This window comes from Battus philenor, unplaced genomic scaffold (genome assembly GCF_028537555.1).
Source record: "Battus philenor isolate CCGP_79_NKW_IND1 unplaced genomic scaffold, ilBatPhil1.0.hap1 SCAF_11, whole genome shotgun sequence".
Lineage (NCBI taxonomy): Eukaryota > Metazoa > Arthropoda > Insecta > Lepidoptera > Papilionidae > Battus > Battus philenor.
Genome location: NW_027181673.1, coordinates 4,794,634 through 4,812,797, shown reverse-complemented (window position 1 = coordinate 4,812,797; position 18,164 = coordinate 4,794,634). Strand labels below are relative to the sequence as shown.

Sequence of the window (18,164 nt, the reverse complement as noted above, 5' to 3'; positions counted from 1 at the left end):
TTGTGCCCGCTGGATACCGCATAATTTGACCGAGGCTCAAAAACTCCGCCGTGTTGATTGGTGCCGAGAAATGATCCAAAAATTTAACGGAGGTGACTCAAATGCTGTGTTCGACATACTAACGGGTGACGAAAGCTGGATTTACTGTTATGATCCGGAAACCAAAAGACAGTCTGCTCAGTGGGTGTTTCCTTCCGAAGAGTTGCCAACTAAAGTGAAGAGAGGTCGAAGTGTTGGAAAAAAGATGGTGGCCTCGTTCTTCGGAAAGACAGGTCATTACGCGACAGTTGTCTTAGAGGATAAGAAAACGGTTAATGCAGAGTGGTACACTAACAACTGTTTGCCACTTGTCTTGAAAAAAGTTCGAGAGAAACGACCTTGCAGCACGATCCTCCTTCATCACGACAATGCCTCGTCGCACACCGCCAGGCAAACGATCGACTATTTGGCGACCTCAGACGTTGAATTACTGGGTCACCCGCCGTATAGCCCCGACCTCGCACTCTGCGATTTTTATTTATTCCCGAAAATAAAAGAAAAACTTCGAGGAAAACATTTTATGGACGCCGAAGAAGCAGTGGCTGCGTTTCAAAACGCCGTCGAAGAGACCCCTAAGGCCGAGTGGGCAAGGTGCTTTTCTCAATGGTTCCATCGAATGCAGCGATGTATTGATGTAAATGGACGCTATTTTGAAAAGTTATAATAAAACTAATAACTTGCTAGAATGCTTAGTTTTTGATTTTCTAAGAACTTTCAGTTTGACCCTCGTATATCAGTCATATATCAGCTCTACCACTGCATGTGCGGAAGTGGCTAAATATTGGTCCTTTTCTTGCTTAGGATGGACTTCCGCGAGGTGACGCCTGATTCCATTAAATAACTTACACAGTTCGTATCTGTACTTCGTTATTATATTTCGACTGATATGACAAATATCGGTCAATATATTTCGTGTGAAATCATTTGTATCGATATTATAAGCTCGCAGTTGTAAGTGTATATAAGGTGAGAAGATGTGATAGCGAATAGTATTTCTCATTCCGGAATCTCGTTACGATGTTCTGAAATGGCATCACATAATACCCAGTCCTTATCGAAGTAGTCTACAATCATTCTTTGCCAATCTTTATCCGGATTATAAAGATCGATTGCGTTAGATTTGATTGGGAAGCCAGTAGGGTTCGACCGGCGTAATAAGCCGGATAAAACTATTGTATTATCCTTTTATATATGTTTATATATAAGAATTTAAAATTGAATATTTTGGATTAACCTTTTAAGTGTGTTTTAAATTAAAATATAAATAACATTTCGTTTCAACAATGTACTTCTCTGGAAAAAAATAGCAAATAAATCGTTTAGCTAAAAAGCCCTGTTTAGAATTGTAACAATACTAAACAGACCTTTTTAGCTTTACAATAATAATATGATATATACATGTGTGGGGTTTTATTGGTGTTCTATATACTGCACAAATAATTACAGGCAAACCTATAACGTAAATAGTTCTTTTTCTGACAGATAGTTAATGTTTCCTTCTTGGCATTTACACATTCCGAGCATGAACCTCAATTTTGGTAGCTAAGCTAGATGGTTTCTACAGTAACCTCAGCTGGGACCGCTACATACTATTGTTTTACCGGATAGGGAGGCCGATAAGTTCTTAGATCGCCTCGACGGACGCTCTATGGCGACCTGGTGCAAGTGTCGCCGACAGATGGCTTCGGCTATGATTATCAAAGCATTTAGTTTGCCGACTTGGTCGGTTGCTTTAGCTCAAGCAAATGCTACAAACGCAATGGATTATATTCAGTACACAGATCATTGAATTATTCATTATAGTCAAGAAATAGGTTATTCAATTGATTGGTTTCAGTTCGTATAATAACGTTATATTTATATTAAAGAATACGAGGTGGGTAAAATCTGATAAGTGAAAATATTTTGATTACATAGTAATATACTTTTTATACTATTTATTATACACACAAGAAAAGAAATACTAGATGCAGAAAAATGAAAAAAAAATTGTTGTGGGAGCGAACACAAAAAACCTACACGTTTTATTATGGGCTCTTTTCAAATCACGGCTAGCATGAAACCTTCGTAGTCACGTAAGTTAATGACGCAACTTTAATGTAACTCAATATGATTCTAGCGCTGTAGATAACAATCGATAGATCAAATTTGGTTCTTCTGGAATTCATGCAAGTGAAACAAAGTGGATAGTAATATTAATGAATAGATAAATATGCGAAAGCATGAAAAAAAATTCATTAGGCTCTCGACTTGCAAAAACCTTTTCTTAAATTTGATATAAACAATGTAAATAAATGAATTAGTAATATGTTGGTTTAAATTACGTAAATGAAAAGAATTAAGATAATGTTTTATCTTTCAGATTAAAAAGCAACTTGACACTCCACACGGTGTTTTGATCCTTCACAACGTGTCGACAGCGGATAGCGGAGTGTACGGTTGTTCAGCCACGAATGAACTGAGCACCCAGACCGAGGAGCTGCCGGAGAAGACGTATCTGAAAGTACAGCATGAAGGGAATGGAGGAGAGAGGTTAGTCTATTCTTTCTGATGGGTAATCATAGGGGATTCCCCTGTTTCACGTTATACCTATACCTTCAGTTTGTTTGTAATTTTTGCTGTAGGACGTTAAATTCAAAATATTGGCTATCGCCACTTTATTGGCGTGTACAGCTTAATTGGTTGTATATGTAAAAGTAAGTGGTGCATATATGGGTAACTTATCAGTAAAAAGCTTTTAAGCTTTTTGCGGTATTACTTACTTTACACTCTGATATGTGTTACATTTTTTTATTTATTTTTATTTATTTCTATTGAAATACGACATGCCAGTTACTTCTGACAGTACAGAATCTATAGGGACAGATTGAAAAAAAAAAATAATTTCTACATGTCGAAATTCGAATCTTGGAAACACTTTTTCTTACTTCTTCTTGTATTATCGTTATGTTATTTATTATTTCTGAAATCATTGATCTTTGGGTAGACCTATTTAAAACTTATATATACATGTATATATATGTATTAATATATACATATACATATTTATGTATATATATGTATGTAAATGTATATCTATACATATATAAATAGGTACAGTAGTTCTGGATGTCGAAGATGTTTGGAGATTCTGGAACTTCCGAAAATTAAATAAAGGGAAGAATATCTTACTTCTTTACTTCTTACTATTTTTACTATCGCGAAGGCGTTTGGCTTCCCTAAGTCAGTATTTAGTACATTATTTATTTTCTCGCTACAAAAAATATAATCATTGTGCTCTCTTGGAAACAACACCATTTTTTATTAAAAACCTTCGTGCAATAACGGAGAAAGCTTTTTTGACGATAATTAAAAAGTACATTTTTTAGTATAAAAGTTATATTAAAAAGTTTAAGTGATTTTTAAATTTTAATACTTCTAAATGATTTAGTTTCTTTCATAATTGGGAAAAGCTTATGATAACTTCATGACCTTATCCTACCATCCCCGTTTCCCCATAAGACGTGTAGGGAGTCGGCCCACCATCTTTACACTGTAGAGTTTCGTGGAGTACCATGCGTTTCAGCATAGAACGCATATTTGACGGCAAACATATTTCCCGGGAATTAAAACCTAGGTCTCTTTATAGTTAAAGTGAAAAGATTCTTATTGTCTGCTGCCTTTATCTTCACCTTCATCATCGCCTTCCATCAGGCGAGTTGGTGGTCAAACGCAGACAAGCGTTAAAAATTTTTATGTATTGTTATATACTACACTTATTGATGTGCTTTTATACATCTGTTTATTGTATTATGATTCAATATTAAATGTTTTACAACACGAACTGCTTATAGTTAAAAAAAATAAAGTTTAAATTTATTTATGAACAACAAAGCGATGGAATTACATTCCCGAACAAAACTTTTTATTGATGTAATTGGATCCTAAAACAATTTAAACTAAATCCATACTAGTTTACAATGGACCTGCTTCGTCGGGTTGGAAGCTACACAAGTTTTCGATTACTCTTTGATGGTACAAAATTAATTTTTTGCCTCAAAATCGAAGTTACTTAAAACGAATTGTTCCATTGAAACAAAGGGAAATGGAGAAAAAAATGATTGCTACTTAAGTAAAATTTTTACTCTTAAAATTTTATTTACTAATTTATTAAATATAATATTTATGTATTATATTTCGTTTCTTTACTTACTGTAAGTAGAAATCGTAGTAAATAATTTGTCAGTAATACATTAGTTCTTGATAAATGTATACTTGACTATTACTGTCAATTAATGTGTGCTATACGATGCTCAAAAATTAATAATTACAGAAATAACTAATAACGTAATCATAATATATGTAGTAAAAGCCTTATCAAAATCTGATTATAAGATATTAAAAGTAATTATTGTTTACTATCTGTCCATATAGATTTTGAAGTGTCAAAAGTTATTAACTGGTCGCATTCCAAAAGAAAATAGCACCCGATGTAACATAATTCGGAATGATTTTATTTATACAGGATGTTTGGAATTGGGTACAAAAGATCTTCGCTAACTTATGGGCTATATATTTAACACTTTAACAACTGTAAATAAACAATCAACCTGTATTCACTTTTAATAAAAAAATTATGCTATAATTTTAGGTTTATAGAAACGGAAGATTACGTGGGCACAAAAGACGCTGAAGGCACTTTAACAGTGTCAGTGAAAATCGACGGAGCCCTACGTCTCTGGTGCGGCGCCGTTGGGACTCCGCCCCCTCGTGTTAGCTGGTCTCGTGATGGAGTAAAGTTATCTAATAGAGATGCACTTTTTGTTCAGCCTTTCACGATACGAGATGAGGTGAGTTTAAAACTAAAACCAAAATATTTATTAGAAAATAAGCAATGTCTATAGGCAATAGATCATGTGACACAATTACAATTGGTTGAGGCTGAAAGGTTCTCGAGCTGAGAGCCGGTTGATTCGAGGTGTGTAGGGCTCATACTAGTGGGTCTGATAACATACACAGATTGCTTCACTGTCAGCTTGTTATTTCGCGCGTTGCCGGCGCTGTACTGGCTCATAAAAGCTGGTCAGTAGGTATCTCGCGCCAGCGCGAGACCGGCAGCTAAGTTGGTGGTTAACGTGGTGATCTTTAGAGGCTGACTTCATGGTATTGATAATGAATCACAGCATATCACAGTGACAACGTCCATCTAAACAATCTTTTCAAAAAATTTATTACACGAAGAAGGGTAAGCTCGTTGTTAAGCTACGAGATGTGATGGAAAAATAAAAAAATATCAACAAATGCCATTAATGTGTTTATTGGAAGGGTTCATCAGAGATTTATAAAGTATTAGCATCACGAAAATATTAACCAATTAAATACTCTATTTTAATCCAAAGACGATTCCTCTCTGTACGGCTTACAACTGGTCCTTGTGAACATGACTTTCTCATTTGCTACGATTTTATTGGTCATTGGCGGGGCTAAGTAGGGTAACAATAATGACACTGATGTAACGAACAGAAGCATGGCATTAAAAATGAATGCGTGAACATTATTTCTGGTAAAAGATTGGGTCAAATATATCTTATAGTATCACAGAGTTGGTATGGTAAGTATTTCAAATACATTTTAAAAACCGAACTTTTGTTATAAATAGAGGATGCGTATTTCACCAGTGCGTTATTACGAAACTGTGAATATTTATTACAAGTAAATAGAGATACTTACCACTAAGTAAAAGCTCTGCCGTTTTTAGTTTAACAGACGACTTTTTCAAGATTGTCTTCAGACGCTCGATATAGGCCACATCTTGTCGGTCCTATTGTAAATCTTTCGTGGACATCTATATCCATCCAGCAGTGGATGTTTTGTTGTTGAAATGAGGATGATGTATGTGTCACGATGAAGGCAAAATGACGCTCATATTTACGACTACTTTGCTAAGGGCTTACGATAAAGAAACGTGTTCGATGCAGCTATTAATAAAATAATTCTTTTTAGGGTATCTACTCATGTTCAGTTAACGGTATCCGTCGGTCCTGGAAAGTGGTGGCCCTCCTCCCTCCGCACTGGGAGGGCGCGGCAGACAGTGTGAACGCGAGTGAGGGAGGCAGCGCTCGGGTCACGTGCGGTATCCCTCACGGACAGCCAACTCCAACCGTTCAGTGGCTGCTGAACGCCGAGCTCATGAGGAATGGAAAGGGCGTGAAGACGAACGGTGAGAAATAAGTACAGGATGATCGATTAAAGGCGTAAATTCTTTAAAGGGCTGGTTTATTAATAAAGAGATTTTATTTTCAGATACGGACTTATACATAGAGCACGTGGAAAAACGTCACGCTGGTATAGTACAGTGCTTTGCCTGCAATTCTCTCGGTTGTGCTTTCGACGCTGCTATGCTAACTGTCGTCCCTGTGCAGATATCTGATCAGGTATTTAAATCAAAAGTAAAACCGCTTCAGTTCTAAATACATTGTTAATAAAGTGAATTAAATTGGAATGTATATTCTTAGTGTAATGTAGAAAATAGTGAATTGTTTTCTCGGATACAATTTTTTACTCTGAGTATGGTGTATAATCTATAATGAGTAGTATTTTTTTGTTTATCAATAGGGTACACAAAACAGGTTACGTCAAAAGTAGAGTAACACTTTTAGTTTACAAAAAGTATTTTGTGAGTCTAGGATGTATCGATTATCTATTTATGTAAAAAAATCAAATATGATAAGTTATTTTCCATTTTACATTAAGGTTAGAAAATTGAAATTTTGTTATTAAAAATTTTGCTAAAATAAATTATCTAATTCACTTTTATTTAATATAAATAAATAATACGTAGTAGTAACTTCATATATTTAATCAATATTTTTTTATAGTATCAACAATTATTTTCAAAATAAAGTTTTACGTACGCTCAAAGATTTTAATAATGCGATTAGCCAGAGATAATCCTAAGAAGCATTTTGCTTTTAAGTAAACATAATTGCTGTTCTATACAGAGTGCTTGTATTGACAAAATTATATAGCTATTACCCTACCCCCTCATTAATAAACGGCGTATCGAATGGCACTTCGTTTGTTGTGGTGACGTCTGGCGAAGAGCGGTGTCCTGTTGCAGCGGCGTTCCTCGAAGTGTGTCTTTCGTTGTGGCGGCGTTCTTCGAAGTATATCGTAGTTTGTCGCGTATCAATTAATTTAGTTATACAAATTCACTTAGCTCAAAGTGTGCCGTGGTTCGAGGTCCATGGGTTAAATTTACGATATGTGTAACTACAGTAGTTTTAGTGAGGTTCTGTGGCTACACTACACACACATACACAGTTTTGATATAGTATTATTATTTCAGGACTACTCAGCAGAAGCTCCCAAAATACACATTCCTTCTCAACCACCAAAAAGACATAATAAAAAGAACTCGAGAAAGCATAAAGGTAAAGTATTTCTGTGTTTATGATTTATTTTAATATTAATTCGACTTTATGATTTTGTCTAAAAAAATCGCAGTTAAAATACACTTACTTCTAGTCCTCATTAAGAAGATTTCGCTCAAGTCACTAGAGGAGTCGTCATTTCATTCTGGTTTCTTTTAATATCCAGTTGAGAGATTGTTAGTCTTTTGTTCGGCGTACTGTATACTTTTGTACTGACCGAGTCCACTATGAAATTGATAGCGGAGAAGTACAGACAGAGAGACATTGTTTAGATCGTTTTAATATTTATTCCAAATTCAAAATCGATGCTAAATGTACAATTTGTTTTAATTTTATAAAAATTGTTAGATAGACAAGACGCATCATTAATTGTCTTAATAATATGCTTTGCCGTAGTTGCATTAACTAATTAAAACAAGCAGGATAAAATAAAAATTCTTTAGTTAAGAGCATTAACTATTTAACAATTACTTTTATAATGGTTTAATCCTTTGGTAGGCATAACAAATGTTCCTACCTTTTTATTCTTCAATGTACAACCATAACAAAAAGTTATGTAACTACGGTGACAATATTAAGCGATTATAAATATTATCAATAAAAAAAAAATATATAACGCAACTGTACTTCCGGTCAAACAAACATATTATGCATAGCAACAATAAAAGAACTCTAATGTTCATTTACACGTTTTGTTATTGCTAGTACGAATTGGAGCTATTTACATTTGCTATAGCGACGACATAATCAGGGTCATGGGAAGTCGTGGCGATGTTTGGGTGAGCCCTATGCTCTGCAGTGGACTTCTATCGGTTGATATAATGATGATGATGATTGCGACATCTACTTTGAAGGAGATCATAAAAGAAAAACCCGTCTTAGTTTGCTCTAAACTCCACCAGTCTATCTGGTAGGGGTCTATCTGCGCTGTGTCCACCGATTCGTGGTTGCCACTCGAAAACCATTCAGTCCCAACGGCTAATGGTTGCACGAGCGATGTGCTCCGCCCATTTCCACTTCTGACGAGCAATTCTTCGAGATAACTCAGTGATCTTGGTTTTTCTGTGAATATTTGCATTTTTGATTCGACCTCCCCGCGTAACTCTGTGCATGGCCCTCTCTATTGCTCTCTAGGTGACTTTGAGCTTTCTTATGAAGCCTATCGTAAGCGATCATGTCTGGGATCAGTATGTCTAATTCTAGCTTTCTATCAAATTGGGCTCTTCAGGCATTCTCATTATGTACACAAGTGTTCACTGTAAATGATCCGTAATGTGTTATGTCATAATAAATTAATAGAATACTAGAAGTATGGCGCGAGCTATACTTTCTTATATCTTAAGATGACTGGCAGACAAGCGTTGCGTCTTGGGATTTTTACTCGCCAAAAGCCTTGTTTTGTTACTTTTGCCCGTAGACATTGGTTCTTGATTACATGAAGAAAATTGTTTCAGCTGTAATGATACCTCCATCGCGTCCAAACGTCACGCGAATGTCCGACGAGAGTGTCATGGTGTCTTGGTCGAACGCTAAGGAAGGACTTCCTATACAATTCTTTAAGGTTATTATACTATCATACAATATTCAAATGTTTGCGTTAATACGGGTATTATTAGTTTACATGTTCCATAAATTATAGAAACGGAATGCATTACAAATTTAATAGAAATATTTGCATAGAAAATATTTTGTTGTTTAATCTATCTATCTATATATGTGCACTGTTTTTAGTTTTAAAAGGAAATTCGAATACATATTTGCCTATATTTGAAGTGTTAGCTAAATATGGACTGCGCTTTTGTATTAAAAAATGTATATTGCTTATTAATATAAACGAAAATGAATCCATATTTCCTTTGGTCACGTCATAACTTGAGAACGACTTCACAGATTTATTTATCGTTTTTATAAGTTTTGAAAAGCTCTTAAAGAGAAAAAAAATTGTTCAGAAACTTTTATAAAATGACTCGAAACTACGCATTTGACAGTTCGCAATGAACTTCGCGCGTTTGACAGTGCAAACTGACAACTTATATTATTATTTAACATCGGTCGGCATTAATCAGGATCACTTAAACATGTGAAATTGATTTATTGTTTCTATTAAGGAGGGCTATCGCAGTCCACTCGAACAAAAATTTGACGTCCGTCGGTCAATTAGTAATAAATGAAATTTAATTAGAGAAGCATTAATAACAATACCAGTAAATACCCATTTTATTTATTGGAGTACAAATGTATCATTATGATTCCTTTTTACTGGATATATTGTCGAGTGTCGGATTATACGGAACCATAATAAGTTACATGGCTTCAGTGCATATAAAAATTATTGGTTATAGGTATAAAACCTTTATAGGGGTGGATGTATAGCTCTTTTGCTGACTATTAACTTATGGTATATCTTATTGAAAAGTTTCAGAAGTGTTTCATAAATAAAAAGCACCTGTTGAAGTAATTAATTTATTGAATTATTTCAATAAATTAATGTATTTATGTGTGATGATTTTATTCGGGATAATTGGAAATATTTAAGGATAAAAAGTTTTAAGTTTTTAGATCGATAAGTGAACTATAGATTCACCCCTTTAAAATTTTCACACCATTAATCAATAGTTCTGTACATATATGAATACTTGTGTTCATGTAAATTTTTGATGTATCCAAAATGATGAACCAATCACCCTGTATATTGTCAAGTTTTGGATGATACGGTAGTTCGGTAAATTAAAATTACTAGGTTAATAAAACCTAACATTATATTACCATGACATTGTATAAAATTTAATATTTAAAAATATTATTATGTACTGTATTTCAATTGTAAATTTATTATTATATTTTCTCATTTTAAATGTAATAAGATGAGTAATAGGCATGTAAAACTTACACAGCGTGTATTAAAACTTAATTAATAAATCAAACTATTGTCTCACCAGGTCCAGTACAAGGAAGTTAGCAATTCGAGCGACTCCACTAATTCCACAAACGGCCAATGGCATACGGCCAACTACGACATACCTTCCTATATACATGCATTCGAAATCGACGGCCTAGTTCCCGATAGATACTATAAGTGAGTACACGCTACTTGATTTAATGTTTAAGATAAACTGCAAAAGCATATTTGTGATCTATTTCTCCTTTATATCTATTATTTACGAGATCGAATAAGCAATGAGGTGATGCGTAGGTGAACGAAATTAGCTGATAATGCACCAGGTCACATAGCGAGCAGAATAGATGGCAGCTGGAACCTCAAGGTGTAGTAAGGCCCACGGGTCAAAGTAGGACACTAGTTCATAACCCACAGATGACCTTATTAAAATCGTCTGAAGACCTGGGATGTACGCCGCTTCTCAACGATTCCCTTCAGAGCGGTCATTGGAGAGACCACAGTGTGTGTTTGGCACTAATCGGCGTAGCTCCTGAAGATGCCCCGTGGAGGGGTGAAACAAGTGTTGAGTGGTTTAACGGTGGCAGTTGTGTAATTCGCATTGTTTGCCGCATACGAATTTATCAGCGGGCTGGCGGGCGGTGCACTTTATTGTACGACTACCACTGCCTGTGCGGAAGTGGCTAAATATTGGTCCTTTTCTTACTTAGAATGGACTTCCGCAATGTAATGCCTGATTCCATTAAATATCCAACAGTGGATGTTTTGTGGCTGAAGTGATGACGATGATATTTTTTAATATACACATAAAGAAATTTTTATGTGCACAAATAAACAAAAAACAAATTGTGCGAAACACAAAGACAAAAACGTGTGTTACTGACTAAACCTGCTTTTTTATCGATTTTGTTAATTAATCTTTAAGAAAAAACAGTACACGTTGTTTCTCCAAATATCCCTTACATACACTTCCTTTACGACGTATCTTATTATTTCAGTTTTTTTTAAAGCTTCAGTAAAGCTTTAGTTTTTTTGCTCAAATGTTTATTCTGTAGTTAAATAATTAAAAAGAATGATACAAAACAATTGTTTAATTTTATTCAAGGTTTAGAATAGCAGCCGTGTATTCAAATCAAGACAATAAGCTTGGACGTAGTAGTCCACGCTTCTACTTGCAACGTGGGGGTCAAAGCCCTAACGCACCTGTGCTTACTAAAGCAACAGCGACTTCGCCACATAGCATACATTTGGAATGGACGGTACGTTGCTTCTTAAAATTTTCCCAGGTGGTAATAGAAAAAAAAAAAAAATTGGATCTAAATAAGATTGAAAAATTCTCAAGTGGCGATCACGAGACGTTGACGCGGCGTGGGTTACCACTACTAGGTAGACCTATGATGTAGGAAGAGTCGCAGGAAGTGTCTGGATGTGAGATGGAACAGCCCAAGACCGCTCATAGTAATAAAATTACAAAAATTTTAATGCAACCAGAATGTTCTGAAACGGTAGTGATAAAAGGAAAAAGACGTAAGAGATATAAAAATTACATATAAAAGTATAAAATATTATATTTTTTCTTTATGGTCGTTGAACGAAGAGAAACTTTAAATAAACTGCGAACAGACGGTAGTGTCTTTCAAACTTTATTTTAATAAAACAATGTTTCTCTTTCGTAACTTAAAGAGTAGCTTTCTTCGGACCCATTTTAATATAAGGTTTTTCAGCAAGAACTTTGACAAAAGATATGGATATCATTGTCATTTATTTTATAGGCCGGTGTCACATGTCTCACAGCTAATAAAACAATACATTTATTTACCACCTTCAAAATTTAATGAAATTCAGCAGAAAACTAGTCGTCTTGATTTTGCGATTTAAGACATATTAAAGACGTGAGAGTGTACATTCACATGTAGTTTTAGTACTTAAAACTTTGATGTGATTAACCACGAAAGATTATTTTTAACATACCAATGACTTCTTATTAAAAATTGTACGACGTGGAACAAATAAAGTTTAAAAAATAATAATGATATACATTATATAATTAATACAGGTTAGAAAAATAATGTTTTTGTATAAAAGCTACATAAAGATGGAGATGTAAGTGAGTTAGCTGTTTCGCAGTGGTCAAGCTCCGGCGGTGTAGAAGCGGAAGGTTTCTACGTTTACTACAGAGCCGTGTCTTCTGCGGGTGCCTACGAGAAGGTATCTACTGGTGGAGATGCACGTGCACTTGCACTCGATCACTTGGCGCCAGACACGGCCTACGAACTCAAAGTACAAGCGTACAATGCTCAAGCACCTTCTGATTTCAGTGCTATACTTGTAAGTATTTATTTAATCTAAGGTCCTCCACAACTCATTTATACACAAAATATAAATATTAACAATTAAACCACGTTATTGTAAAATATACATTATCAATTCAAATTTTTACGTCTTCTAAACTAGTCGTTTACGCACGTAATACTAACTATAACAAAGTTGCGATAAAAAAGATAAGAAACCCATTACCTGTGATATTTGAGAAGTGAGGCGAAGGATGAAAGGTAATGAAAAAAGGAACCTAAAAATGGATGAGTATATAAGATGTGAAGTATATTAGAAGACTGAATGAATGATCTTAAGAAGACTGAAAGAGGATTTCTTTTCTAAAAATAAAAAGAAGGATGTCAAATAATGAATTAAGGATTGTAAGTTTACCTAAACGTTCACGTTTCTCATACAAATGCTATTTTTATTAGGTTAGAGTTATGATTGTGAAACACGAATGATTTTTTTTCTTCAATTGATTTCAATCATTTTTAATCACAGCGGTCAGATACGGTAAACAAACTAAAATAACCGATATGGCCCGGCGTATTGGTTAGTTGAAGTAACAACATACATAGCACGCAGAACAGATGGTTTGGTTTTAAGGTTCAGGAGTGGTAGAATACTTTTGGCTGCTTCGTTCCGTCAGTCAGCTGTCAACGCTCGCGACAGGCCGTCGTGCTCTCTTCTCTTGGCCCCCCACCTCACCGCGTTTTCCTTTGGCGCGGTACAGCGGTTTCGGTAGCACTGTAATCAGTTACTAGTACCTCAAAGTTTATTTTTTAATATTCTCGAAAGGATTTTACATTTGAAAATCCTGAGTTTTCAAGGATTTTTTTATTTACTTAAGTTTGTATGTTGGTTATTATGTAATGTACTTTTACATCTTTATTCATTATTAAAATATTAAATAATTGATTTGCGAATCCTAGGATTAAAAGCTTTCATAGTTTCTTAGCTATTTGTAATGTGTTCCATAGATAAGTAAAGGCCTTTATTTTCATTAATGATTTTGCTATTTTGTTCATGATCTCGTCGTTCCTCTAACAAAAGACTGAGTTAGTCCCGTTGTATTCGTCTTGTTTCCTAATAGACTAATCGTACCCAATAACGAGTAAGTACTCAATAGCGAGTATATTTCAAAGTCATCATAGTACCTTTATTAAAAAATGAAAGAAACCCATCTGTGTATACAACTAAAGCATCATTTTCAACAAGCTTCAGGTTGTTATTTTGTGTTTGGTAGGACGCGAAGACGCACAAGTCAACCACAGCCGTGGGCAGCACTACAGAAGCGGCACATAGTGGAGCCCCGGAGAAGCATGCGCCTGCGGCCCTCGTGACGGCTGGCGGTGCCCTGGGAGTGGCCGCCATCTTGCTTATTCTTGTTGTCACGTTGCTCTTATGTCGCCGTGCTAAGCGGCCAAACAGTAAGTAAACTCCATTTTTATCTACACATTATTTCAATGGTTTGGCAGATTAAATTCTTCTAAAAGTAGAAAATTAATATTATTGTAACAAAAGAAAATGTGAATTACACTACTAAGTAATTTTACATCCAGTTGAATTTTAAACTTTTTTAATTTGATTAGCTTCGAATTTATACTATACATATCTCACACAACTATAAATATCTCAACTCATTTTGGCGCGCGGCTCCGATAATGGCTGCCGTATACTGACACATAATGTAAAGTTTCGAAAAAGTTGCTTCAAGCACATGTACAAATGAGCCGTGCGGAAAAATACTACCACATACTACACTTACCATGAGGAAAAAATAATTAGTAACATGAGATAATTTTAAACTTAATTTAAGTATATAAAAAATAGGCTGAGAAGTCCCGTGCCTAACACATAGATGGCGTTAGTTTTATTGCATTCACTTTTACCCAGTTAATATTAACCTTTCAGAAGATCGCTGTTGAAATTTCATGATATTTTTTTTATTAATTATGAGTTTTAACAAGAGTTACTCTACTTTTGTTATTTTCAAAATAATGGATCAAAAACAGTTTTGTGTTGTAATTAAACACTTTCTTGACGATAAGAACATCGTTCAAGCAAAGAGATGGTTTAAAAAGTCTTATGGGACTCCGTTCCATCTGAAACAGTTAAACTTAAACGTTAAAATTAACTAATTTATGAAATGCACATTTACAATTAACGTATACTTAATTTATTCTTCTGTTTCAGAAGAAAAGGCTTCAGTACCTGAAACTGGCAGTGGTAATGGCTACATGCCCGCGAAAGTACCCATCACCATTACAGCTAACCCAATGCACGCCGAGGTAAATATATTCTTATTGTACTTATACATGTGTTCGCGTTTTATTCAATATATGTGTTTGTAAATATTCATAATTGTTCTGTCGTATTTGTTAATTATTTTATTTGTGACGCTATCATGGAGATATCAATAGACACATCCGCTCTTCCTAACGACTCAAGTTACACTGAATGAAATTAAAGATCTCTACAAATGATATATAAGTTTTATTAGTCGAGCCAAACAATTAAATACAGAGAAATAGCAATCGAAAAGTATTAGAGTCGTGACATGAACGACGTGTATTTAGTTCTGAGATGTTTGGCCGACTGGGGATGCGAGTGTGCACAGAGCCGGCCGAGCTGCGCGTGAGTCGATCGCAGCGCAGGACCGTGCTCGACACAGGGCCGCACTCACCAGACCTCACATACCTATATACTCTACAGTATTGTTACAATTAAACATAACTTAAACCTTAGAATTGGGCACTTTATTTTATAATTAAAATTGTATTAATGATGAATCTTTTTTAATAAACAATTTTAATTTTAATGCTGGACAGAGCGAGATCAGGTATGGCTTTTTTTAAATTTTAGTCATAATTATTTTATTACAAATTTCTTTTTTTTTTGGTTATTGATTATTTTTTTATGGACTGACGAAAGAGTCAAGGTCGGTGGAAGTCGCTGGTATCGTGGTAATCTTTAAAGAAGTTCTACGTCTTGTAATGAGCATTTGGTTTGTAGTAGTGTTCATTATTTGCTGCGAGAAAAGTGACGAAAAACTTGATAGTTTTTGACTGTTCGTTTAGATAAGAAGTTATTAATAATATTATAATTACAGGGAGGAGAAGCAGGAGTAGAGATGTCCTTCCTTCACAACAACAATACAGGGAGTAGTGAAGAAACATTACCTCATTCAAGGAAAAATGGACCAGCACGGCAATACGTGTAACTTTCCACCTTATTTCAATACAGTGAAAGTTGATTATGCATTGTCATAATAAATGTTTTGCGGCTACAGAATTGTAGCATTATCACATGTGATATAAAGTGATTGCCATGTTGGAATTTGAAAGGACTTGACAGTACAAAAAATATTTATTATTATTAATTAGTGTACGTGTTTGATACTAAAGTGTTTGGCAACGATGTGGTTATATCTTTAGATATTTTCGTTAAGCTGTACTTATTATTGTGTAAAATATTTATGTATGCTTTTAAAATATGGCATAAATTTAGATACTCATTGCGAAAGGTATTGTGTTTTAAAAAAATGTCGTTCTTAAGCAGTGAACTGATATTCAGATGTATATTTACCAGAAGTTATTAAGCTAGGAAATTATAGAGTCGGCTTCAATTACGACTTACAGCCGAAATAAATACACATATGAACTGTGACGGAGATCGTTCCAACTGCATACAATCAGGTGTAGTTTTTCCTCTCACTCGCACTAGCACAGGCATATATAGTTATCTATCTCATTCGCTCATTCGTCTTGGCTAAGAATGGTTATTATAATAATATAACCTAACTTTATTTATTTATTAACAATTCTTAAATTATGTACAAAGGCGGACTTATTACGTAAGAAGTTTTTTGTTTATATTTATGGCAGTGCAGGGATAAATTGATGCAGATAAAATAAACAGCAGATAATGTTAAATAAGCAATTTTATTATAAATAAAAACAATAATTAATACATACATAAAAGTAAATAAACATACGAATATCAGATCTCCGATTATAATGTAAATTATTTAGATAAGCTTATAAAATGTATTGATACAAGTTTAGATACTATATTTAATAAGTTTTATGTAATTTACCAAATGTAAACAATATTCAAATGTCAAAGTTGATATAATAGGAGATATTTACATTTAATTATGTGATGAAATTGTAATTCAATAGATATATCTAATCAAGTTAAGAGAAGTTAAGGTAGTAATGTGAATTATTATATACAATTTCTTTCTTTTTTCTATGATCACACGTTTTAAATTAGAAATTGTAAAAAAAATTAAATAGATAAAAACAAGAAAACAGAAAGAAATTTGTGGAAAGAAATATACGAGAAGCATACAATAATTCACAGCAGTCATGGCTTCTGATTAGTCGGCGAAATAAAAAAATAGTTACCTACCCCCAAATTCTTCTCTATACTATCATGCTATTTAATTTTGTCACGTTGTATCCTCTATTGATCATCTTAATATTTATGGCATCTGGCAATTTAGATTATTTATAATCCAGGGAGATTGTAGATGTTATATATTGTGATAGCTTTAAAGCTGTGAATGTATAGCTCATATCCTGTTAATTAATATATGGAACAATCGATCCGAAAATCAAAGGTTAAATAAATAACCTAATGATAGTTTATCTGGTCGTGCAGAGTTTGTACTGCCAGAAGTTAGGCCTGTCGAATTTCAATAAATTATATTATAAGATTTTATATTGATTGAAAATGTGTGTAAAATCTTAAAGCTTCTTGCTGACGAATGAGCTATACTTTCACCTTTTTAAAGCTACTATAATTAATTACAATATATATCGAGTTTACATTTGAATTTTGTTTATATTTAGTTACTTACCTAAATCTAAAAAGTTTATACTTTAAACTATTTTAAGATGTGACGATATTCGATGTAGTATGGACATAAATAGTGTCTTAAAAGATCTGATCTAACGTCGAATTAATTTTTATAATGTAGTCAAAGGTTTAAAATACTTTTTAATGTTTGGCAATGTACTTAGACTGTTAGGAGTAATTGATTATTATATTCTAAGGTTGTGATTGAAAAATGCATTTATGTAAGCGTGGTCGTCATCCCCTCCTTAATAATATTTTAATGACGTCATGGTAAAATCATTACATGAATTTGCTTCGGTTACATTTTAATGTGTCTAATTTTTGAGGTTTTTTTATTATTACAACTGTTTTATAACAGTAAACTCATTCGTGATTGTCCGTTAGCGTTTAGTTAATATTTATCTAAAGCGGCTGATAAAATTTCGAGTAAGTACACATACTTCTGGCTCGTCGATCTTTTTCGACTATATCAAGTTCGTCAATGTTCAATGGTTTTATATTAGGCTTGTACGCTTGGCAGCACAATGAGTTATCCTTTATATTATTTAAGGATTCGCAGCGGATGTACATGTGGCGCATTTACGAATTTGTGTTATTCACAGAATTAAAAAATGTCGTCAAGTCTTTTTAAAATA

At 34.0% G+C, this 18,164-nt stretch overlaps 1 protein-coding gene across 2 annotated transcripts in view; it reads left to right on the top strand.

Annotated features, from left to right (window-relative positions):
* Positions 1-16,670, top strand: part of boi (brother of ihog) — a 79,477-nt gene extending 62,807 nt beyond the window's left edge. Inside the window, exons 5-16 of one of the 2 annotated variants that reach the window (XM_068772574.1) lie at positions 2,402-2,571; positions 4,670-4,868; positions 6,022-6,238; positions 6,322-6,452; positions 7,367-7,451; positions 8,906-9,012; positions 10,391-10,527; positions 11,453-11,606; positions 12,475-12,675; positions 13,910-14,093; positions 14,863-14,954; positions 15,776-16,670. In XM_068772574.1, the coding sequence (XP_068628675.1) occupies positions 2,402-2,571; positions 4,670-4,868; positions 6,022-6,238; positions 6,322-6,452; positions 7,367-7,451; positions 8,906-9,012; positions 10,391-10,527; positions 11,453-11,606; positions 12,475-12,675; positions 13,910-14,093; positions 14,863-14,954; positions 15,776-15,886 (1,788 nt within the window). In that variant the 3' untranslated portion in view covers positions 15,887-16,670. Of the gene's footprint in view, positions 1-2,401; positions 2,572-4,669; positions 4,869-6,021; positions 6,239-6,321; positions 6,453-7,366; positions 7,452-8,905; positions 9,013-10,390; positions 10,528-11,452; positions 11,607-12,474; positions 12,676-13,909; positions 14,094-14,859; positions 14,955-15,775 lie in introns of both variants that reach the window. The other variant, XM_068772566.1, reaches the window with a different exon arrangement.
* The last annotated feature ends 1,494 nt before the right edge of the window (positions 16,671-18,164 follow it).